Here is a 26,190-nt window from a genome sequence, read left to right as displayed (position 1 = left end):
CATATATATTAATATGTTACGTTTCACGTCTGATAACCACACAGCACCTGACACAGCAGATGTACACTGACTGATACGAACTGTTACTGAATGATAATGGCCGTTTCAGACACTTGAGCAGCCCGATCGTTACAGACTAGCACAGCTATAATGTGACAGTGTATCTGACCTCTGTGTGATACTAACAAAACATTAGACTCAACCGTGAAAGTGACGCTACCTCTCCGTTTGTGATGTTGATGGCCAGATAAATGTCACCGAAAGATCCAGATCCGATCTTCCTGACCAGCTTGTATTTTCCACCGACTATGAATTCGGCTTTGGAGCCGCTGCTGCTCGCCATGATATCCACCAGATGAGATCTTCACGTTAGCAGACAGTGAGTCCTGTTTGTCCAGCTGAGGAGGTGATTATGGACCAGCTCCACACAATATTATCGATAACTAACGGAACAACTGAAGCTGTATATTTGATGTCGTCTGGGTTGATTCTCTTTATTCATATGCTACCTGCTACAGTGGATCTTCATCGAATAAAACTTCCACAGTGTCGAATTATTTACATCCAAGCTGAATCCGGAAAGCTTGCGGCCTTCAGCAGCTAGCTCGATCAGCAGCAGCTAATGAAAGCTAACGTTAGCATCGAGCTAACGCTGTCGCGAGGACCGCGGCGCGAAATCTGTCCGTTCCTCCTCGGAGCTGAGGGACAGAAACCGCCGTTTTAATCACACCTTCGAAGGTTCTGGTTCCTTTTAGATATTTTTAGTCCGTTAGGAACGATTTCTTCAAACTTCCAGGGTCGCAACCGTCGGTACAAAGCGCAACCCACTCACTCCGCCATCTTGTCTTCGCTACCCTTCTTTCTCAGCTGGTTTCCGTCGGAGGCGATTAGCTAAGGTTATCTCATGACGCCTTCAAGTGCCGTCGGAAATGACAAAATCCAGACTAATGACGTATATTTACGTACTTTATTTATACCTATTTGTAAAGGAAAAATGAACAACGGTTAAGTTTTTAAGTAGGTTATTACGCAACCATTCGATGCTTGTCCATACTAAAGCATCTATTGTGTAGGGCTTTTTTATGTTGTACTTGTGCGTCTGTTTGCCTCAGGTTATTAAGCATTATAATCAAAAAACACTCTGGAAACACTTTTATTATGTGTACACATCCCGTGTTTTATGTAGTTCCTCCCAGGAGCTGATGAATGCTCATAGGTGACTGACTGGCTCAGGTCTCTGCCTTCCAATTGCTCAGGTACAGATGCAGCCACATGTTCTGCTGCTACTCGCGTCTCTTTATGTCTTTTGGTTTTTTCTCTGTCTCAAACTTTTAAACAGGTTTATTACACAGAATTTATTTCAATTTTAATAATGTTTCTTCCACCTGGTGTAAACAGCTATCACTTCCAGCTAACCAGTTACAAAATGGCTTCCAGTAGCTGGCAATCTTATAAATTCAAATATTGACTCTAACCAATGAGTACAGCTTACTTAAAATGAGGCCTACACTTTAGTTTATCTGGTGTCATTTGTTAAAACCCCATAAAAAGTAAGTCAACATTAAATAGACTACACTGATTTAAATAAGACCAGTAGTGGTGGTAACTACTTTGGAATAATAATTTCCCGATAGGATTTGCAGGAGGTTGTTTTTCCCATTCTGCAGATGTCACCTGAACGCAGCACTAGGGTGGGGACTGCATACTGTGGGCATGTTGCTTCAGGGACAGGTGAGCAACTCAAATACAATCCAGAAAGTCCAGTTTGAGCCTGAGAGCTGCGTGTCAGAGGTTTATCACACGCATACAGCAGAGGAGTATCACACTGTGAGCATGTGTTACAGCAGGGGGAGGGTTAGCTGATTTTTGTCACTTCAACACTCTGTCATGAGGAGAATGAAACCGGGAGCTGGTGCCAGAGAAAGGGCAAAAGAAAGGATTGTGGGAACATTTAGTCATGTGTTTGAGCCCCCTACAACAGACACCAACAATTAAGTCTTTTTAAATACTTGAACGTGTACATCCTGATAGAACTAATAGCACAAAGGTCTAAAATGCTGGTTTTAAAGCCTCCTCCAAACATGGTGCAGGAACATTAAATCATTAACTCAGTAGCAGCAATAAAATCGATTTCTTTACTTATGAAATATTAGCAACTGTATGATTTTCATTATCGAAGTCACAGTGTGTATAAACCTCCAGACCAACAGAAGTGATGGTTTGATGAAGAGGAGGCTGTACTGTCCTCATGTAGCTTGAATCAGTGAATAGAGGGGTAATCCTGTCCCCTGCAGTGCTGTGACCGTACACTGGTGTTTGATTCCTGTTAGCTGCAGCTGCCTGCAGGGATGTTCTGCTGCTGTACAGGCGTGTCCTGCTCACCCTGCATGTCTGAACAACACCACATAATCATGAGTCTGACAGCACGGTGCGCCACACTGTAACTGAAATGTTTGGTACATTCAGACGTGTGACTTACTGACAGAAAGGAGGAAACGTGAAGTTTAATGATCTGTGTGCTGTTTAATGGCAGAAAAACTCAGTATTGTATGTATGTGTATAGTGTGTTTTTGTATAGTGTGTGTATGTTTGTGCTGTATGTATTGTGTTTATGTATACACGATCAGCCATACCATTATAACCAGTCAGTGGGTAGGACATGTTAGGCAGCAGGTGAACAGTCTGTTTGAAGCAGGAAAACTAATAAATTAACAGCTCATACTAAAAATACTGAGAAACAGACTTCAGAATTCAGTGACTGTCAGTTGGGGAGGAGTGACCTGCATGTGATTAAACTAGTTTAACTGCATTCATGCAGTGTTGTAGTGATCTTTTACTGAAACTATGTTAATTACACCCTACTCCCTTTCTTTCACCCCTTACTGAAGTCATGGCAGAAGATCCATACTCCTCACTATTCATTATTTATATGTATTAACCAATGCTGGTTCAGAAGATACCTGTAAACCAAAAGTACGAAGTTTTGCTTTCAAAGTAGCTTCTTCTACATTATGAGGCTAACTGTATACTGTAATACTTATAATGAAACTAAATATATCTTGAGCAAATCATAGTATAGTACATAGTTCTTAAAGTGGGGCCCGCGGACCCCTGGGGGAACCATAGCCTGGGGTCAAAATGGGTGCAAAATAATTATAATACATTTATAATAAATTATACATTGTGCTGTATCATTAAAAACTGCATGTCTACAGATGAGGACCATTTAGGACCATAGTATTAATGCTGTCAAGTTAAATCCACAAGAAATTTAAAGTCAGTCATTGCTGGCGGCCTCCCAGGGCGTTTTGGGGAGTGCTGGTTTGAGGCTCAAACATTTTGAATGAAGCCCCAGTATGAAGTTCAATATAAGCCCAAACCATGGGCGATTTAAGACAATTTTTAGGGATGCTGAAGCACCCCTAAATTTCATCTCAGCACCCCTGAAATAATAATAACAATAATAATGATTGTTATTATTATTCAAAATAATTTTAGTCCTTTCATGTAAGGTTTTACAAACTTATCTAGACTGTTGAAAAAACATCACGGGTTCAAAAAGCTTTATTTAAAAGGTATAATATCCAATATTCTATGCCTATGTATGTAGATGCCGTCATATCCGGGCCCAATTTTTGACATGCGCATCTGTTTGAACCTGCGCAGTTTTTTTTTGTCTTTGCTGAAGTGATTTTAACGGTTCAGGAAACTCAGACCAATGCATTTGTTGTAAATCATCACACGTGACGCTGTTCAGTTAATCAAGTCAGTCGGATAAACATCGCGAATGGACTCAGTTGGTGTATGTACAGATACTCATGGAGGAGCCACCCAAGAGTTGTGTGTGGGAGAAAATAAGTGAGTCAGGGAAAAGTAGACATGGTGATCTAAAATGAGAAAAGTACAGATTCGTAAGTTCTGTGGCCGTGGCGATTATTGACACTGTCTGACTCTGTCACTGTTAACGGAGACTCCAGGCGGCAGTTCAGTTCAAAGACTTCACTGATAAACCTGAGAGTTACACAGACAGCTTCATCATCAAAAGACCAGTTCTCCTCTTATGTCCTCACTTCTGTTCTTATGTATGCTCTGTCTCTCCCCCCCCCCCCAGCGTCCATGTGCAGTGCGTTTAAATATTGTTTATTTAGGCTAAGAGTCATTGCCTGCGGTCATGTCAACAGTTCTGGGATATGGTAGCTTATTGAAAAAGGCATACACGTCTATTGTTGGCCAACTCACAATGCAAAAAAGTCTAACTGCAATTCCTTTGGCAAAACAAATAATACAATTTGGCAAACATAACAAAATATGAAGTGCATCCTCCTATTATGGTTAAATATTGATCATTCTGCCAGGAGACAGAGAGAGCAGTGAAGAATTAAACCTCCCTCTCTTTCAGTTGATTTCTGCCCGGGCAACATTAGACTACCATGTGAATATGGCTCTTTAAATCCTGCTACAATGTAAAATTCATGCTTGAAGTAACAGACTTTGATAATTTGAGTGTATTTCATGTTTTCATTTACAAAAATAAAGAAACTTCCATCACAAACTGGGGCATAAAATAAACCAGAATACAGGAAATAAAGGTTTTGACACTCAACATTTCCTGGAGGAGAACCCCCTGGCCCAAACTGTCACTCTGCCGCTCTCTCTCGTACTTGCTTGACCAATGCGCACTCCACGACACAAGTTACAGCGAGAGTAGAGGTGCGTTCAAGTCCAGTTGGGGAAAACTCAAACTCCATCTTTTAATAGAGGGGAGGATAAGATGTAGATCTCTGAAGTAACCTACCTTCTCAATAATTGTTGATTTATGTTAGCCCAGTACGTTCTGTTGTTTAATTAGCTCACCCTGCTCGTCTTAAATAAGTACTTAAGTAAAAATAATGATTCACAGAGACACAGAGTGCGTGAGCGTATTGCGTCAGGTGAGCGTATTGCGTCATTGCGTCATTTCCTGTTTTCTCGCTGCTACTGTGTTGTTCTGTGCTGTTTGTAGCTGCTGCTAGAGCTCGAGCTAAATCGATTAATCTGCTGTAATTATCATCACTGTGGTTATTCAGCTGCTGTGTACTTAAACAGACACTAGTTTTCATCAAGCACTCTCGTTGTTGCATTAGCGTCATATCTGCTAAACCCTTAACTTTATACTCGCTTAGCCGTTAGCTTAGCAGCTAGCTTAATCAATTGAAATGTCTTCTCCTTCTCCCTCCTGCTCTCCTGATCTGCCCTGTTCGGTGTGTCAGATGTTTAGCTCTACCTCGACCTCCTTTACGGATAAGGGTACTTGTATGAAATGTAGTATTTTTGGAGCTATGGAGGCGAGGATCACGGAATTAGAGACGCGGCTCCGCACCTTGGAAAACCAAGCATCGCTAGCTGCTGTAATCAGCAGCAAGCCCCCAGGGCCAGTAGCCGGTGCGGGCCGACCTAGCGTAGCTTCTCCCCCGGCAACTCCCGAGCAGCCGGGATGCAGTGGCTGGGTTACTCTCAGAGGGAAGCATAGCCGCAAGATTAAGCACACGGTTCACCACCAACCACTTTACGTTTCGAACAAGTTTTCCCCACTCAGCGACACACCCGCTGAGAAACCAACTCTGGTTATTGGCAGCTCCATAGTCAGAAACGTGAAGTTAGCGAAGCCAGCGGCCACAGTGAAATGTATTCCTGGGGCCAGAGCGGGCGACATCCAGTCAAATTTAAAACTGCTGACAAAGGATAATCGTAAATTTGATAAGATTGTAATACATGTCGGCGTTAATGACTCCCGGTTACGTCAATCGGAAGTCACTAAAATTAATGTTGAGTCGGTGTGTGCATTTGCAAAGACAATGTCGTAGTTTTCTCTGGACCCCTGCCCAATCTGACGAGTGATGACATGTATAGCCGCATGTCATCATTCAACCGCTGGCTGTCGAGGTGGTGCCCAGCAAACGATGTGGGCTTCATAGATAACTGGCAGACATTCTGGGGAAAGCCTGGTCTTATCGGAAGAGACGGCATTCATCCCACTTTGGATGGTGCAGCTCTTTTGTCTCGTAATATGGCTAAGTTTGTTAGTCGTAAAACCTGACAAACCAGAGTTGAGACCAGGAGGCAGAGCTGTAGTCCTACACACTCCTCCGAGCTTCCCTGTGAGCAGTTTCCCAGCCACAATGTTAATGTTATAGAGACTGTGTCTGCCCCCCAACCCAGGCCTTTTATTACAGTTAATTCAAACTCAAATAAAAAAGGAGTAAATCAAAAAAATGTAATAAAAATTAAAACAAAAAACGAAAGTTATGCCAAAAAATATGAGAATTAAATGTGGTCTGTTAAATATCAGATCCCTGTCATCTAAAGCTCTATTAGTGAACGATCTGATATCAGATTATCATATTGATTTACTCTCTTTAACTGAGACTTGGCTGTGTCAGGAAGAATATGTCAGCTTAAATGAATCCACTCCTCCCAGTCATCTTAATACTCATATTCCTCGAGACACTGGTCGAGGTGGTGGAGTGGCAGCTATTTTCAGTTCTAGTCTTCTAATCAACCCTAGACCAAAACTTAGTTTCAGCTCTTTTGAAAGCCTTGTTCTGAGTTTTTCACACCCAGCTTGGAAAACTTTACAGCCTGTTTTATTTGTGATAGTATACCGCCCTCCTGGCGCATACTCTGATTTTCTAACTGAATTCTCAGAGTTTTTATCAGATTTAGTCCTGAGTTCATATAAAATAATTATTGTAGGGGACTTCAATATTCATGTAGATGTTGATAATGATAGTCTTAGCATGGCATTTATGTCCCTTTTGGACTCTATTGGTTTCACTCAAAATGTAAACCAGCCTACTCACCGCTTTAACCACACCCTCGACCTTGTTCTAGCTTATGGCCTTGAAACCGAAAACTTAATTGTCTTCCCACAAAATCCTCTTTTATCAGATCACTATTTAGTAACATTCGATGTCCTATTAACCGACTACTCTCCAGTTAACAAAAATGTACTCACAAGATGTTTGTCTGATAGGACTGTAGCTAAATTTAAGGAAACAATTCCAGCTGCTTTTAATTCTTTACCACATCTGTTTACTACAGAAAGCTCTTATGCTAATGTTAGTCCCTCTCAGCTTGATCAGTTTGTTGATAGTACTGCAGGTTTGCTGAGAAGTACTCTAGACTCGATTGCCCCCTTAAAAAATAAGATTATTAAACGACAGAGGCTAGCTCCATGGTATGACTCAGAAACTCGTAACTTGAAGCAAATGTCGCGTAAATTTGAAAGAATGTGGCGATCCACCAAAACAGAAGAGTCTCGTTTACTCTGGCAAAATAGTCTTAATAAATACAGGAAGGCCCTACGGCATGCTCGAGGTGTCTACTACTCCTCCCTCATAGAAGAACATAAAAACAATCCCAGGTACCTTTTCAGCACTGTAGCCAGGCTGACAGAGAGTCACAGCTCCACTGAGCCAAGTATTCCTATAGGCCTCAGCAGTGATGATTTCATGAGCTTCTTTAATGACAAAATCCTAAAGATAAGAGACAAAATTTGTAACCTCCTGCCGTTAACTGGTGCAGATGTATCTTTGGAAACTGCTCAAAAACCTGATGTTTACCTTGACTGTTTTTCTCCAATTGACCTTCCTGAGCTAAATTCTCTGATATCTTCGTCTAAACCATCAACCTGTCTTTTAGACCTGATTCCAACCAAGCTGCTTAAGGAAGTCTTTCCCTCAATTAGCACTTCTTTACTAGATATGATCAATATGTCTTTATCGACGGGCTATGTACCCCAGTCTTTTAAACTAGCTGTAATTAAGCCACTTCTTAAAAAGCCTACCCTAGATTCAGGCACCTTAGCTAACTATAGAACTATATCTAACCTTCCTTTTATCTCAAAGATCCTTGAGAAAGCAGTCGCTAATCAATTATGTGACTTTCTTCATAACAACAGTTTATTTGAGGACTTTCAGTCAGGATTTAGAGTCCACCATAACACTGAGACAGCCCTTGTGCAAGTTTCAAATGATCTACTTACTGCTTCAGACAGAGGACTTCTCTCTGTACTCGTCCTGTTAGATCTTAGTGCCGCTTTCGACACGATAGACCATCACATCCTGTTACAGAGATTAGAACATTTAATTGGCATTACAGGATCTGCACTAAGTTGGTTTAAATCTTATCTATCAGATCGATCTCAGTTTGTTAATGTTCATGATGTGTCCTCTATGCAAACCAAAGTTAGTCATGGAGTTCCACAAGGTTCTGTGCTCGGACCGATTCTTTTTACCTTATATATGCTTCCTCTGGGTAATATCATGAGGAAACACTCAATTAATTTTCATTGTTATGCAGATGATACTCAATTATACTTATCTATGAAGCCAGACGAAACCAATCAGCTATCTAAACTAGAAACATGCCTCAAGGACATAAAGATCTGGATGACTAGAAACTTTCTGCTACTTAATTCAGACAAAACTGAAGTTATTGTGCTCGGCCCAAAACACCTTAGAGACTCTTTCTCTAATGATATAGCTGCCCTAGATGGCATCAGCCTGGCATCCAGCACTACTGTTAGGAATCTGGGAGTTCTATTTGATCAGGATATGTCCTTAATCTCCCACATAAAACAAATATCAAGGACAGCCTTCTTTCATCTTCGCAACATAGCAAAAATCAGACACATCTTGTCTCAAAACGATGCAGAAAAACTAGTCCATGCATTCGTTACTTCCAGGTTGGATTATTGTAACTCGTTACTATCAGGCTGCCCTAATAAGTCACTAAAAACTCTGCAGCTGGTACAAAATGCTGCAGCACGTGTGCTGACAAGAACTAGGAAGAGAGATCACATCTCTCCTGTATTAGCCTCTCTGCACTGGCTTCCTGTAAAATCTAGAATAGAATTTAAAATCCTTCTTCTTACTTACAAAGCTCTTAATGGTCAGGCACCATCATATCTTAAAGAGCTCATAGTGCCATATTACCCCTCTAGAACATTGCGCTCCCAGGGTGCAGGCCTGCTTGTGGTACCTAAAGTCTCTAAGAGTAGTGTTGGAGGTAGAGCCTTCAATTACCAGGCCCCCCTCCTCTGGAACAATCTACCAGTCAAGGTCCGGGAGGCAGACACCCTCTCTTCTTTTAAGAGTAGACTTAAAACTTTCCTCTTTGACAAAGCTTATAGCTAGGCCTGGCTCAGGCTTGGACTAGCCCATAGTTATGCTGCTATAGGTTTAGACTGCCGGGGGGATCTGACACACCAAGCTTCTCTCTCTCTCTCTCTCTCTCTCTCTCTCTCTCTCTCTTTCTCTCTCTCTCTCTTCCTCTCTCTCTCTCTCTCTCTCTCTTCCTCTCTCTCTGACTCTCTCTCTCTCTCTGACTCTCTGACTCTCTCTCTGACTCTCTGACTCTCTCTCTCTCTTCCTCTCTCTCTGACTCTCTCTCTCTCTCTGTCATATTAATGCAGCTCATTAACTCTGTATCTTCTGGTCCCATTAACATTACTAACCACATATCTTCCCGGGAGTTCTTGTGCTCCCTTGTCTTGAAGGTTCCTGAGGATCGTTGCTGCAGACCACCTGCTGCTGTGGACCTGCTCGACTGCAACAACTACTAACATCAGCCTTCCCCATAGTATCATTATTGTTGCTGCTAATGCTAATAGTAGACCTGTTGACTTCAACTGTTACAATTACGATTACCTCAGCCTTTATCATTACTCTGCTTCTCTCGCTAATTTATTTATTTATTTATTTATTTAGCCAATCTTCACCCTAGTCTACCACTATTATTGGCATTGTAACCATAAGTATGTGTCTGTTGTTGTTCATGTAACAAGGACATATGTTGTTGTGGTAACAAGAACATATGTTGTTGTTGCTCTCTTTGCCTGTCTCTATCCTGCATCTCCTTCTATCCCATTTTCGGCCCATCCAGTCGAGGCAGATGGCTGTTCAACATGAGTCTGGTTCTGCTCGAGGTTTCTGCCTGTTAAAAGGAAGTTTTTCCTTGCCAATGTGCCGAATTGCTAAGTGCTACTCATGGTGGATTCATGTTGGGCCTCTCTTTAAATAACTTAACAAAGAGTCGGTCTAGACCTGCTCTTTCTGTAAAGTGTCTCGAGATAACCCTGGTTATGATTTGGCGCTATACAAATAAAATTTGATTGAATTTGATTTGATTGATTGATTCTCCAGTTCAGGGAAAGGGATGCTTTGACATACAGTGATTAGATTAATCTATGTGTCATAGCAATCCTTTTAAATTTGACATCCAGTATTTTTCTGATCAGGCATCTGACAAATAGTCTATTATTATTATTATTACTTTTTTGTTTATTATTATACATTTTGTCAGTATTAATATCATCACACAGTGACATAGACATTAGAGACTAAGATGCAGCCCTAAAATGGTAGTAAGCATATGCTCAATCGGTGTTACGATAATGAGGGGGTCCTTGGAAAATGTTCTCTCCTCTAAGAGGTCCCTGGCACCAAAAAGTTTGAGAACTCCTGGTATAGTACATTATAATAATACTAAAATAATGGTATATGGTAAAATGGTAAATGGACTGTACTTATATAGCACTTTTCTAGTCTTTGCGACCACTCAAAGCTGCTTTTACACTACATATCACATTCACCCATTCACACACTGATGGCAGAGGCTGCTACGTAAAGTGCCCAACTGTCAATCAGATATCACATTCATACCTGTTGGCTATGCCACCGGGAGCAATTTGGGGTTCAGTGTCTTGCTCAAGGACACTTCGACATGTAGCCTGAGGGAGCTGGGGAACGAACCTCCGACCTTCCGATTGAAAGACGACCGACTCTTCCACTGAGCCACAGCCGCCCCTATATCAGCAGGCCATGACTGATGAGACTGTTCTGAACACATCTGTAAACCAGGAACTTAACCAGTTGCAGCCAGCTATGAAGAAGAATATTCTAAGCCATGGACCACAATTAAAATGGCTGAAGTCCACCAGCAAGAAAGAGTGGACAACAGACACCCTGAAACACCTGAAAGACCTGGACTAACTTGGAAGAACAGCAGATAATCAGCTGGATAAAATGTGCGACCTGATCTATAGCTGTTGGGCAGAAAGGTTTGGATTGAAAGGATTAGAGTAGCAGAAAACAACAGGCCTCCTCAAGTCCAGAGTGGAAATCAACCTCTGACAAGCAGACCCGGAGGAGCGCTCAGGAAACAGCAGAGATCAGACAACCTTCTTCACTGTGAAAGGGTTCTTTACAAAGGAAGGTCACTCAGAGTGCCAAAGAGAGTGCTTGAAGACCACCTAAAAACTCAGAAAAAAACACAGCTTATCCACAGGGGTGCCTCAAGGGTCAGTGCTCAGTCCCCTTGTCTTATCAATATATGTGCAAGATGGCGGCGCGCACAGACGCAGCGGTTCAATGCTCTCCTTATCAGTGCTTCGTATGGCTGTTTTTGTATGTTTCGTTTGTGTTTCTGGCGAAACTGTGTTGGGCGAACAACATTTACGGCCGACATGATCTTCTAAAGATCGGAATACGGAGCGAGCTGTGTGTTACAGCGGAATTCCACCGCTCACATGGGATACCGGCAGACATAGCCAGGGCACCCGGCTCTCCGTGGATCACCATCCCCGAGGGCAGGAGGCGGAGGCGGCGCAGGGACAGGAAGCAAAAGCGGGGCTGCAGAGCCAGCACACTGGTGAGGCTACGCAAGCAGCCTCACAAACCACCGCTTCCCAGCGTTTTTCTAACCAACGCCAGGTCCCTCACCAACAAGCTGGATGAGTTGAGGCTACAGATTGCAGCGAACAAGATCGTCGCGGACAGCTGCATCCTGGTAATCACAGAGACCTGGCTTCACTCACTTATTCCGGACACGGCTATCGAGCTAGCAGGCCGCACAGCACACCGATACGACAGAACTACAGACTCCGGTAAGAGCAGAGGAGGGGGGCTATATGTTTACGTTAACAACAGCTGGTGCACGAACACAAAGACTGTAGCCAGCCACTGCTCCCCGGACCTGGAGTATGTGACTGTCAAATGCAGGCCCATGTATCTCCCCCGGGAGTTTACTGTTGTCATGGTAACTGCTGTGTACATTCCACCGGATGTTAATTCTAGCTTGGCTCTTGGATATTTATACAACACTATTAGCAGTCAACAGAGCATGTATCCTGAGGAGGTTCACGTCATTGCAGGGGACTTTAACCACGCGGATTTAAAGGCAGTGCTCCCCAAATTCCATCAGCACATTAAATGTGCAACCAGGGGAGCAAACACACTGGACAAAGTCTATTCCAACATCAAGAAAGGCTACAGGGCTAAACCACTACCACACCAGGGCCAGTCTGACCACTTGTCTCTGCTTTTAATCCCTGCATACACCCCCCTCAGGAAAAGTGCTCTGTTAAAACATGGCCTGAGGGTGCTTCCCATCAGCTGCAGGACTGCTTCCAAACAACAAACTGGGATATCTTTCAACATCAGGACCTGGAGGACTACACAGCAGCCGTCCTGGGCTACATCAAGTTCTGCAATGAGTTCAACAGCACAAGTGTTGAAGGACTGTGCGGACCAGCTGGTGGGGGTCTTCACCAGGATCTTCAACCAGTCCCTATCCCAGTCCACTGTCCTTCCCTGCCTGAAATCCTCCACTATAGTCCCACTGCCAAAGAAGACCACCATCATTAGCTTGAATGACTACCGTCCAGTGGCACACACACCAATAGCCAGGAAGTGCTTTGAAAAACTGGTGCAGAGTCACATCATGTCAAACCTGCCACCCACCTTGGACAAACACCTGTTTGCCTACAGAGCAAACAGGTCCACAGAGGATGCAGTAGCCATAACACTTCACACTGCTCTGACCCACCTAGAACAGCGGGGGAGCTATGCAAGGCTGCTCTTTGTGGACTTCAGCTCTGCATTTAACACCATACTCCCCCTCAGACTGGTGTCCAAGTTGGCAGATCTGGGACTTTCATCATCCATCTGCTGCTGGATCCTGGACTTCCTGACGGGCCGCTCCCAGAGAGTGATAGTCGGCCCCCACACCTCCTCAGCCCTCAGCCTCAGCACTGGCTCCCCACAGGGCTGTGTGCTGAGCCCACTACTCTACACCCTCTACACACATGACTGCACCCCCGCCCACTCCAGCAACACCATCATCAAGTTTGCCGACGACACAACAGTGGTGGGACTCATCTCCGGGGGGGATGAGGCAGCATACAGGGACGAGGTGAAGTGGCTGGCTGGGTGGTGTGGGGAAAATAACCTGCTCCTGAACACCACCAAGACAAAGGAGCTGATCATTGACTACAGAAGAAATAAAACAGAATTTCAGCCATTGAACATCAGAGGGGAGGAGGTGGAGAGGGTCGCAGTCTTCAGGTGTCTGGGCGTCCAGATTGAGGAGGACCTGACCTGGAGCACAAACACCGCAGCGATGATTAAGAAGGCCCAGCAGAGACTCTACTTCTTGAGACTCCTCAAGAAGAGCCACATCAAACAGAAACTGCTGGTGTCCTTCTACCGCTGCTCCATAAAGACGGTAATGACATACTGCATGTGTGTGTGGTTCTCTAGCTGCACAGCAGCTGACAGGAAAGCGCTCCAGAGGGTCGTCAACGCGGCCCAGAACATCATCGGCTGCCCTCTTCCCTCCCTGGATGAGCTGTACAGCTCTCGCAACCTCCACAAAGCCCACAACATCCTCAGAGACCCCTCACACCCGGGTCACTACCTGTTTGAACTGCTGCCTTCTAACTACTAAAACTACTAAAACAAGGACAAACGGGTTAATAAACAGTTTTTATCCAAAAGCAATATCGGCACTTAATTGCAATAAATAACGGCACTTAACTGCATTAATGCACTTTATTAGAACTGGAACATGCCCTGTGTGTGTGTGTGTTTTTATGTGATATATATATATATTTATTTTTATGTACTGTTTTTTTACTGTTTTATGTGTTCTTGTCTGCACAACTAAGGTTTGCACTCAATTTCGTTGTACACGTACAATGACAATAAAGATATTCTATTCTTCTTCTATTCTATGGTAAATTATTAATGGCTGTAGTTAATAAGCGCTTTCTAATTTTGCAACTACTTAAAGCGCTTCTACACAACATGGCACATTCATACACTGATGGCAGAGGCTGCTACCTAAAGTACCCAACCAATTCAACCAGTTACAGAATGCATTGCTTGTATGTTGACAGACAGATGCACAGTGGGGGAAATATGATGGATTTGAATGTCCAACAGCCACCACTAACATTTTAGTCCTGTCTTGTCTTGTTAAGGAACTCTTCAGCTGGTACAAAATGCTGCAGCACGTGTGCTGACAAGAAACTAAGAAGAGAGATCACATCTCTCCTGTATTAGCCCCTCTGCCCTGGCTTCCTGTAAAATCTAGAATAGAATTTAAAATCCTTCTTCTTACTTACAAAGCTCTTAATGGTCAGGCACCATCATATCTTAAAGAGCTCATAGTGCCATATTACCCCTCTAGAACATTGCGCTCCCAGGATGCAGGCCCGCTTGTGGTACCTAAAGTCTCTAAGAGTAGTGTTGGAGGAAGAGCCTTCAATTACCAGGCCCCCCTCCTCTGGAACAATCTACTAGTCAGGGTCCGGGAGGCAGACACCCTCTCTTCTTTTAAGAGTAGACTTAAAACTTTCCTCTTTGATAAAGCTTATAGTTAGGGTCTCTCTCTCTGTGTTTCTCTGTCTCTCTCCCTCTCTGTCTCTTTCATATTAATGCAGCTCATTAACTCTGTATCTTCTGGTCCCAATAACATTACTAACCACATATCTTCTTGAGTTCTTGTGCTCCCTTGTCTTGAAGGTTCCTGGGGATCGTTGCTGCAGATCACCTGCTGCTGTGGACCTGCTCGACTGCAACAACTACTAACATCAGCCTTCCCCATAGTATCATTATTGTTGCTGCTAATGCTAATAGTAGACCTGTTGACTTCAACTGTTACAATTACGATTACCTCAGCCTTTATCATTACTCTGCTTCTCTCGCTAATTTATTTATTTAGCCAATTTTGCTAATCTTCACCCTAGTCTACCACTATTTTTGGCATTGTAACCATAAGTATGTGTCTGTTGTTGTTCATTTAACAAGGACATATGTTGTTGTGGTAACAAGAACATATGTTGTTGTTGCTCTCTCTGCCTGTCTCTATCCTGCATCTCCTTCTATCCCATTTTCGGCCCATCCAGTCGAGGCAGATGGCTGTTCAACATGAGTCTGGTTCTGCTCGAGGTTTCTGCCTGTTAAAAGGAAGTTTTTCCTTGCCAATGTGCCGAATATTGCTAAGTGCTACTGCTAAAGATCCTCCAGAAAGCAGTCGCTAATCAGTTATGTGACTTTCTTCATAACAACAGTTTATTTGAGGACTTTCAATCAGGATTTAGAGTCCACCACAGCACTGAGACAGCACTTGTGTGAGTTTCTTTTCATTGCCTTTGTTACTTCTAGGTTGGATTACTGTAATTCGTTCTTATTTAATTTAAAGAGCTTTATTAATATGGGAACAGACATTGCCAAAGCAAATGTGAAATAAAAATACAAATTAAGAACAATAAAACAAGATATGAATGTGTAAACAGAGAAACCAGCAGCATTATAATCACTTCGAAAATATACGGTGTTTAAAAAAATACAAACTGAAGATTGTGAATTAACTCTTAAAATAAATATATACATATAAATATATATATAAATATGAACAGATAAGTAAAGATAACTTGAGAGTGAATGTCTTTGTACAGTTTGTCTACATACAGAGGTGAGCCGTGCAGACGGTCAGTACAGGTGTACACAGGTGCTTAAACAATCTCTCTCTTTGATTTCTGCCATGAGACCTCCATGTGAACTGTGTGTCTTTAAATCCTGCTGGAATGTTTGAAGACTTTTATTTTTTGAATAATTTGTTTTCATTTACACCAATAAAGACACTTCCATCACAAACTGGAGCAAAAAAACAAACCAGAGACCCCCCCAACAAACACACCTGTGTTCCCCTGTGACACCAGCAGGTGGAACTGTAGGTCAAAATGACTGCTGTTTATTTACGTCCATGTTAAAGCTGTCCCTCTCACCTGTTCTGTTCTCATATGTCTGACTGTGTGTGTGTGAGTGTGTGTGTGTGTGTGTGTGTGTGTGTGTCTTGTTAAAAAGTGTTTGTACTGGGTCAGCCTGCTCTCTCCTGTCTGCAGGATCCAGTAAAGTAAACATGTGACCCAGATGATCTGCTGAGAGTCACCTGGCCTTGACTAAGCAGCAACTCTGACCAACTGTCCCACAGCAAATCTGACCTTCACGCCCCTACATCTACCAGGTCACTTCTTCATCCAATTCACCGTCTCTACACCGGAACTCCCCTAAACTCCTCCACAAATGGTCTCATACCGCCGGAACATCTGATCCCTTACACCAACACAGTTTTCTAATGAGGTCTTGGCTACCATGACTCCTCATAAGGAATTCACCACACTCTGTTTAAATGAGGCGAAAGACACACTCTGCTCCTCACTAGCCTCCTCTCTAAATAAACTCTGCCCTCTAGTGTCCAAACCAGCTCGTAACACCCCCTCTAGTCCATGGCTCACTGAGGTCATCGGAGAGCAAAGGGCAGGGCTCAGGACAGCAGAGAGAAAGTTGTGTAAATCCGGAGAGTCCACTGACCTCAGTGACTACCATCAACAACTTGCATCTTTTTCCGCCAGTTTAAAAACTCCTAAGACTGCTTATTATCAAAACAAGATCTGTGGTGCCACTGATGCATGAAAAAGGTTTTCTGCTTTTAACTCACTCCTCTATCCACCCCCTTCCCCCTCCTCCACTCTGCTCACTCTAGACATGCTTGCAACATTCTTTACAAATAAGATTTCTACCATCAGAAATCAGTTCTCTGAGCCCGACCAACTCAGCCTGCAGCCACCAGCCAATAGCGCCTCACTCACCTCATTCTCCCCCCTGACTGAGGACGAGGTCTCCAATCTTCTGCAGGACTCGCAGCCTACTACTTATCCACTGGACCCAATACCATCAAACCTCCTACAGACCATATCCCCCACACTTAATCCTGCAGTCACGCACATTATTAACTCTTCACTGTCAATGGGTGTGTTCCCCACTGCATTCAAGCAAGCTCAGGTCACCTCACTGCTAAAAAAAAACACCCTCAACCAAAACCAGGTTGAAAACTACAGACCAGTTTCACTTCTACCCTTCCTGTCAAAAATACTTGAGGGCACAGTTTTTAATCAAGTCTCTGAGTTCCTGTCCATGAACAATCTGTTGGACCCAAATCAGTCTGGCTTTAAGCGGGCCACTCTACAGAAACGGCACTACTGTCGGGAACAGAATCACTGCGTTTAGCTAAAGCTGCTGGACAGTCCTCAGCTCTATTGCTGCTAGATCTGTCAGCCGCCTTTGACACACTGAACCACCAAATCCTCATCTCTACTCTCTCTGAGCTTGGTATCTGCCCCTCCTCTGATTCATGTCCTACCTCTCAGGGAGAGGTTTTACAATATCTTGGAAAGGAGAAGTGTCCAAACTCCACAGCTTATCCACAGGGGTGCCTCAAGTGTTTGGGGTAAATGGTAAATGGACTGTACTTACATAGCGCTTTTCTAGTCTTTGCGACCACTCAAAGTTGCTTTTACACTACATGTCACATTCACCCATTTACATACACACTCATACACTGATGACAACTGTCAATCAGTTATCATATCATTCATTGGCTATACCACCGGGAGCAATTTGGGGTTCAGTGTCTTCACTTCGACATGTAGCCTGAGGGAGCTGGGGATCGAACCTCCGACCTTCTGATTGAAGTCAGCCGTCTCCTTCTCATTTCAATATATACCACCTAATTTGGTGCAATCATTGGCTCCCATGGTTTCTCATACCATTGCTATACAGACAATAACCAGCTCTTCCTGTCATTCCCACCAGATGGCACTACAATCTCGGCATGTATCTCATCATGCCTTGCCGATATCTCTAAATGAATGAAAGAACGTCACCTTCAGCTCAAACTATCTAAGACTGAGCTCCTTGTCATCCCAGCCAGTACCTCTATGCAACCACAGATCAACATCCAGCTCGGACAAACTGAACTCATACCCATTAAGTCTGCCTGGAACCTGGGTGTCACAATTGACGACCAGCTAAGCTTTAAGGTACATGTGGCCACGATTGCTCGGTCATGTTGATTTGTCGACCCTGTACAGCATCAGGAAGATCAGACCTTACCTTTCAGATAATGCAACATAGCCGCTGGTACAGGCTCTTGTGATATCACGCATTGATTACTGCAACTCCCTCCTAGCAGGCCTTCCTGCATGCACATTTAAACCTCTGCAGATGATCCAGAACGCAGCAGCGTGACTAGTCTTCAATCAACCCAAAACGGCACGTCACCCCACTGTTCATATCCCTCCACTGGCTCCCAGTCGCCACTCGCATCAAATTCAAACACTGTTGCCTGCTTACCAAACAGCAAGAAAAACGGCTCCTGCCTACCTGAACACCCTCATCCAGGTCTACACTCCGTCCCGCCCACTCCATTTTGCAAATGAAAGACCCCTGGTACTCCCATCACAACAGGGTGCTAAGTCGCTAACTAGACTCTGCTCCTCAGCAGTGCCCCGGTGGTGGAACGAGCTACCAAACTCCATTCGGTCTGCAGAGTCCCTTTCACCTTTAAGAAGAAGCTAAAGACCCAGCTCTTTCAACACCTCTGACCTTAATGATGTTGATGATATTGATGATGATGACGACATTGAAGATGTAGTTTATGCTGACTAGGATTTTCATGATGATGATGATGACTATACTGATCTTGTTGATGTTGCTAATGATGATGATTATTATTAAAAACGCCCTATACACTTCCTGTCAACACCAGTGTCAGATCACATTTGAAGCTGTTTGTTGGCTCCTACTGACTTCGTTCCCTCCTGTCTTGATCGTGGCTTGCGTTGTATTAACTCTCAGATGTAGGTCGCTTTGGACAAAAGCGTCTGCTACATGAAACTGTAACATTGTAAGATTGTAACAAATCAGAGGGCAGCAGCAGCCAGACCGGCAGATTGTGTTAAAGGAAAACATGAGGATGTGAAAGCAGCAGCTGCTGCTCAGAAACACATCGTCACTTTGAACCATGAAGCTGCCTGTGCTGCTGTGTTCTGTGCTGCTGCTGCTGCTGCTGCTGTCTGTCTCGGGTGAGTTCAGTCATTACATTCTTCCCTGTTTAAACTGTCAGCTCACCTGGCTGAGCTACACCTGGGTCCTGCTGTAGTCTAATGTCAAATATGTCTTCAGAAACTAAGAGACAGCCGACACGGCCCAAGATGAAGCTGAACTCTGTTGTTCAGTCATTACAGACAGAATACAACATAAGACAGTGCTTCTCAACTGGTCCAGGCTCACATGTTTTAACCAGTCAAATGCATTTAATCAAAATCTATGCAGCTTGGACCTGAGATGGATCCAGTCACAGTATGTCAACATTACAAAACACAACCGTTGAGAACCAGGGCTTTAAGAGCCTGTGATCAGTTTATCAGTGGTAACCTGACTTATAAAGTCACACCTGACTGTGTGTTTAACCAGCACACACAGCCATGATACCCGATGATAAGACAGTATGTTTATAGTTTGTCAGTAACAGAGTTTGTTTAAAGATTTCAGCCTTAACATTGAACAGCATTTATGTCCTGTGACAACAGGGTGCAGAGTCTCTACTGGGTCACATTCCTGAACACACACACACACACATATGCACACACACACACACACACACACACACACACAGTCACATAATGGACATGTGTGTTCGTGTTGTAATTCATTTCCTAATAGTGGCTGGTGAAAGGTTTTAACTCTGATGGTTGAACAGGGAGAGAGCAGCTGGACCACAGAGCCCCACAGAGACTAACCCTTGTCACTGTGAGTTGATTGTTTGTGGAAAGATTTCACCATTTGGTGAAACCAAAATAAATACAGTCGGTAAACATTTCACTGATAAGAAGGAGAAGTTCAGAGCAAACGAAGGCAGCAGCTCAGTAACATTTAAATTTAAGAGGTCCTACAATTGAACCCTGCGGGACACCAGCAGAGTATCACCAAACTCTGTAGCTCTGTACATAGTAACATAACGCTCCATCCATCTGAGCTCATGTACAGATAATTAATGGGTGTGTCTGTGTGTGTATAGTTCTGTCTCAGGAGCAGGAGGCTGTGGCTGCAGAACAGGAAACCATGTCTGAGCCCAGAGAGGTGAGACTGCATCTACAGACACTGCAGAGCTCAGCTCAAGTTTAAACATCAAACTGTGACTCAGGATTCAACTGTCACACTCAGGTTTCACTTCTAAAAAGCATTTAAAATACATTTTGAACATGAACATGTAATCAGTGTGTACTGCAGGATGTAACAGAGGCTGGATCTCACAGAAACTCACATTTATAATAATTCTGATTTATGATGTTTCTCCTTTAGTCACATAAATAAATAACTTCATTAAAGACACTATGGAGATTATCTCCTCAGCCCCCCCCCCCCCTCCCCGTGAGTCAAAGGCCAGAGGAAGTTCCTCATACCCACACTTCAAAAGAAAAATCTGTAAAAAAATTAATTATTTTATGAAACCTATCATGCATATTTAATCAGTATTTAATGTAATAAAATACAATCCGTTAAATATTTGATTAGCCTTTTAAAAAATTTAAAATACTGTTGTATTGGCAATCAAGTTTATAATTACAACAACATACTGATGCTGCTTTATTGGCCGATATTAGCATATCGCAGATGTATCAGTATTGGCAAAACATGAAATGATGGCTGGTTAAGTGTAGGACAGTGCCATCATGTCTGTTAACACCATAGACTGTATAAATAAGGTTAACACACAGAGGGAGCTGTGATTTGTTTTTCCACATGTCGGCCAGACCCATGGCTCTTCATACAAAATACAGCTGGAGTGAAGAAATGTAACAGTCACGTTACTTGTGGTTACAACTATAAACCAGCACAAACATGACAATAACCACTATATGCCATATGCAGAACATGTGTTCTCAACAGACACATTACAAACACTAACAACAATTATTATTTGCATTTTGGAACATAAAACAGCAAACTTAAAAGCTAAACAAACTACTCAGTCAGCACTAGGCGTAAGGCATGATGGGAAATGAGGACGTCCCTATTCAATCCAATCCAATCCTTTTTATTGTCATTGTCATAGTAAATATAACAACGACATTCCATTCAGAGCATTCATACACTGCATAGCAAATGAGGTAGTAAAGGAGTAAAACTGTATAGATGTGCAGGATATTAGTGGGTGCAAAAGCTTACAATATAAAAATAGTGCAGTGTACAAACAATCAAAAAGTCCAGTGTGCGTTAATTTAGCGCATAGAGTCTTAAACATTAACGGAATGTTGAGTGACTGAGGGGCTGGATGAGAGTCCATTTCACGTGGGGGGTTGGGGTGGGGTCGGGGCCTTGTTGACGAGGCTGGCAGCAGAGGGGAAGAAACTGTTCCTGTGTCGGGAGGTTTTGGTCCTGATGGAGCGCAGCCTCTTGCCAGAGGGGAGGGTCTCAGAGAGACTGTGACCGGGGTGAGAGGGGTCGGCCACGATCTTACCTGCACGCCTCAGGGTTCTGGAGGTGTACAGGTCGTGGAGAGATGGCAGATTGCAGCCAATCACCCTCTCTTCAGAGTGGATGATACGCTGCAGCCTGCCCTTGTCCCTGGCAGTGGCAGCAGCGTACCAGACGGTGATGGAGCACGTGAGGATGGACTCAATGATGGCGTTGTAGAAGTGCACCATCATTGTCTTTGTCAAGACTGGTGTGTAGAGCCGGGGTGTATATACTGCAGGAGCTGATGAGTGAATGGATCCCAGGTGTGCAGGTGGATTGGCAGCAGGAGGGTAATTGATAACCATGCCCACACACACACAGAGGCTGCTTCTCATGTCTCTTATTTGATATTTCCTCGCTCCTCGCTCGAACCAGAAGTAGTTCTGGAGCCGACATATTGAGGACCGTCTCAAACCTCTTCTCGCTGCTCAGAGGAGTGATAATCGAGGAGAGAGGAGGGAATTCAGAGGAGCGATAAGCGAGGATAAATGTGAGCAGCCTCCACCAAAGTCTTTCACTGGCTGGCACGCCCCCTTATCGGACTTATATGAAACTTCACAACATCACCGGAGTTTCATATCGCAGAGAGAAGGAAGCGGACCTTAAAACAGACTTTACAGGGCACCTTGAAACTGACTATAAACAATGTCGGTATCATGAGTTGGTATTTGACAAACTGAGATCGTTTAGAACGAAATATTGAATGTGACGCTTCATCGGAAAGTACGTCTCATGTCTCTTAAAAAACGTTCCCTCGTTTCCTCCCTCCTCTCCTGGTTTCCTCTCTCCTCTCTTGGTTTCCTCACGTCTCTCCATGCATCTCTGGTGGGAGGGACTAAGACGCAAATGAAAGACGCAAGTGAAGGAAGCATGGATGCAATTTAAGAGACATGAAAAGCAGCCAGACAGACAGAAAGAAAACATACATGCTGTCTTTCTAAAGTCCAAAACCATCTCCACTGTCTTCAGAGCATTAAGCTCCAGGTTGTTCTCACCACACCAGGTCACCAGATGGTCAATCTCCCACCTGTAGGCAGACTCGTTCCCACCAGAGATGAGTCCAATGAGGGTGGTGTCGTCCGCGAGCTTCAGGAGCTTGACGGACTGATGACTGGAGGTGCAGCTGTTGGTGTACAGGGAGAAGAGTAGAGGGGAAAGAACGCAGCCTTGAGGGGAGCCAGTGCTGACGGTCCTGGAGTCAGAGACGTGTTAACCCAGCTTCACGTGCTGCCTCCTGTCGGTCAGGAAGTCTGTGATCCACCTGCAGGTGTCAGGCACGTTCAGCTGGGAGAGCTTGTCCTGAAGCAGAGCCAGGATGATCGTGTTGAAAGTAGAGCTGAAATCCACAAACAGGATCCTGGCATAGGTTCCTGCTGAGTCCAGATGCTGGAGGATGAAGTGGAGGGCCATGTTGACTACGTTGTCTACGGACCTGTTGGCTCTGTAGGTGAACTGCAGGGGGTCCAGGAGAGGGTCTGTGATGTTTTTGAGGTGTGAGAGCACCAGGCGCTCAAAAGACTCCATTACCACAGAGGTCAGGGCGACCGATTTGTAGTCACTAAGTCCTGTGGTCCTTGGCTTTTTAGGGGACAGGAATGATGGTGGAGGCCTTGAAGCAGGCTGGCATGTGGCAGGTCTCTAGTGAGGTGCTGAAGATGTCTGTGAACACCAGAGACAGCTGATCAGCACAGTGCTTCAGGGTGGAGGGGGAGACAGAGTCCTGGCCGGCTGCTTTGCGGGGGTTCTGTCTCTTAAAAATCCTGTTGAGATGTCTCTCCATGATAGAGAGAGTTGTTGCTGTGGGGTGAGGGGAGGGGGCCATTGAGGAGGTGGAGATGATAATCTGTATCTGTTGAGTGGAGTCACGGGGGATGGTGTCAGGACTTGTCTTTCAAAGCAACAGTAAAACTCATTCAGGTCGTTGGCAAGGCGCGTGGGGGGTTTTCGGCTTGTAGCTGGTGAGCTGTCTGAGACCCTTCCAGACTGAGCCAGCATCTCCCCCTGAAAACTGCTGCTGTAGTTTATCAGAGTACAGACGCTTAGCTTCTCTCACCGCCTGGCTGAAGGTGTATTTAGCCTGTTTGTAGCCTTCTCTGTCCCCACTCTGTCCTGTAACTCACCGTGGTGCGTGATGTTACACAGCAGTTCTCGCAGAAGCTGATGTATGACGTCACAGCCCCTGTGTACTCATCCAGACAGTTGGTAGCAGTCCTGTAAGCTTCCCAATCCGTACAGTCTAAGCACACCTGAAGATCCTCCACAGCTTCACTGATCCACTTTTTAGATGTCCTCACTACAGGTTTACAGAGCTTTAACTTCTGCCTGTACGCAGGAATCAGATGGATCATGACATGGTCAGAGTGGCCCAGTGCAGCCTGGGGTACGGCGTGGTGTAACAGTGATCCAAAACATTCTCCTCTCTGGTCGAACATTTAATAAACTGTCTATTTTGGGAGTTTATGGCTGAGGTTACCTTTGTTAAAGTCCCCGAGGACAATAACTAAGGCGTCCCGGGGTTGTCCGCTCCACACACAGGATCTGGTAGGTGCGCGCGCTGTGCCTCCTGCATGTTGGCCTGTGGTGGAATGTAATGGTGCATTCCATTTGTACTTGGAAGTCGAAATTATCGAGGAAATTTCAACTGGAGCGCCCCCTGAGGTCGGATTTCCGACTCGGAAAGTTGGAGGAACCTCACCAACCCCGACCTCATATCTCCATGCATCAACAGTAAATGAAAGTTGTAGTATTAACTGTTATATCACGTCACTGTCTTATTTGTGTCTCATTAAATCAGCCGTACCCACAGTACTGTCCAACTTCTATCTGTCGACATGTTGTGGACCTCATTTGTTATGAAGTTGTTGTAGACTGTACTGGAACACGGTCAACTCGGGTGTGACTTCATTCCCAGTTCTGAATTCCAACTTCTGATGTAAATGGAACGCACCATAAACACCGACCAGACTGAATGAAGCGAACTAACGGGGGGAGTAGAAGGGTTTATATTTAATGAAAAAAGATTCCAAACCAGGAGAACAATGCTGCTGTATCACTGTTACATCCGTACACCAGCCGCTGTTGATATAAAAACAGATTCCTCCACTTTTTGTTTTGCCGGAAAGTTGTGTGTCACGGTCCGCTCTGTAAAGTTGGAATCCTGCCAGCTGCAGCACAGGGTCCGGTATCGTTACACACAGCCACACATGGGCAATTGTAGACAATTTTAGGGGTGCTGAAGCATCAAAAGACCAGTTCTCCTCCCCCCACAGCGTCCATGTACAGTGTGTTTAAATATTGTTTATTTAGGCTAAGAGTCATTGCCTGCAGTCATGTCAACAATTCTGGGATATGGTAGCTTATTGAAAAAGGCATACACGTCTATTGTTGGCCAACTCACAATGCAAAAAAGTCTAACTGCAATTCCTTTGGCAAAACAAATAATACAATTTGGCAAACATACAACAAAATATGAGGTGAATCCTCATATTATGGTAAAATATTGACAATTCTGCCAGGAGGCAGAGAGAGCAGTGAAGAATTAAACCTCTCTCTCTTTCAGTTGTCAAGTATTTATTATCATTATTATTACATTATGATAGTTCCCTCTAGTTCTGTGTAAAATGAATAATAAGCATTTTTGTAAAACTATTTAATTGTACTTTCTTTATTTGATTTGACAGATGTTAATACAACTGCTAGGCTACTTCAAAATGTATGGGACTGAATCATAACGCAGGTTAGACAATATGGGCCTGAGCCCCCCTAAAGGTCTGATCCTAAATTGCCCCTGCAGCCACGTCTCCGTGAAGCACAAAACAGAAGATGTAGAAAAGTTTTCCCTCACCAGTAGCTGAAGTTCGTCCAGTTTATTGCACAGTGAACGCATGTTGGAAGCAGTAAAGCGGTAAAGCGGTGCGTAGTCCGCGGCGACAGAGACGCACAAGCGCGCCGGCCCATTTCCCTCTCCTCCTAAGTTTCACTGCATTGGCAAAGGTGAGGGCACCTTTGAACAGAATGTAAAATTATTCCACGGATTCCATAAGGAAAGAGGGAAATAAGTTTGGTTGTGTTTGTGTTTGGTGTTGTTGTTGTTGTTGTTGTTGTTGTGTGTAAGAGCTACATGTTTTTTGACAAAAAAATGTTTTTACAAACAATACAAGTCAAAACAACGTGCACCAACACACACCAAGACAGCCATCCGCGGCGCCGTCTTGGTCTGCTTCAGAAGGCAGTCCAGGGGGAGGGGAGAGTTGAGAAGAGTGACTGTCCAGGGTGGGTTGGGTCTCTGAGGATGCTTTTTGCACATCTCTGTAGGCAGGTTGAGTGGATGTCCTCTAACTTGGGAAGAGGAGATCTGTTAATCCACAGTGCTACTTTAATTACTCGTTGCAGGTTCTTCCTGTCTGTAGCATAGCAGCTAGAATACCACACTGTACAGCAGTATGTCATGGTGGTCTCTATGGTGTAGCGGTAAAAGTTCATCAGCAGCTGTTTGGGCAGCCCG

The 26,190-nt window shown here is 44.1% G+C and overlaps 1 protein-coding gene and 1 pseudogene across 4 annotated transcripts in view; one reads left to right on the top strand and one right to left on the bottom strand.

Moving 5' to 3' along the window:
* csnk1a1 (casein kinase 1, alpha 1) overlaps nt 1–856 on the bottom strand; it is a 32,379-nt gene extending 31,523 nt beyond the window's left edge. For all 4 annotated transcript variants that reach the window (XM_069669433.1, XM_069669435.1, XM_069669436.1 and 1 more), the window contains exon 1: nt 221–856. In XM_069669433.1, coding sequence (XP_069525534.1) covers nt 221–343 — 123 coding nt within the window. In that variant the 5' untranslated portion in view covers nt 344–856. The remainder of the gene's footprint in view (nt 1–220) is intronic.
* A 16,015-nt stretch (nt 857–16,871) lies between these two features.
* LOC138597862 (uncharacterized) lies at nt 16,872–20,310 on the top strand (annotated as a pseudogene).
* Nucleotides 20,311–26,190: the final 5,880 nt, after the last annotated feature.

The sequence above is a fragment of the Semicossyphus pulcher genome, unplaced genomic scaffold, assembly GCF_022749685.1.
Source record: "Semicossyphus pulcher isolate SPU_LCO1_2020_fin unplaced genomic scaffold, fSemPul1.0.p SCAF_2, whole genome shotgun sequence".
NCBI lineage: Eukaryota > Metazoa > Chordata > Actinopteri > Labriformes > Labridae > Semicossyphus > Semicossyphus pulcher.
The sequence above is the reverse complement of the archived record's forward strand: the minus strand, read 5'-3'. Positions and strand labels throughout refer to the sequence as shown.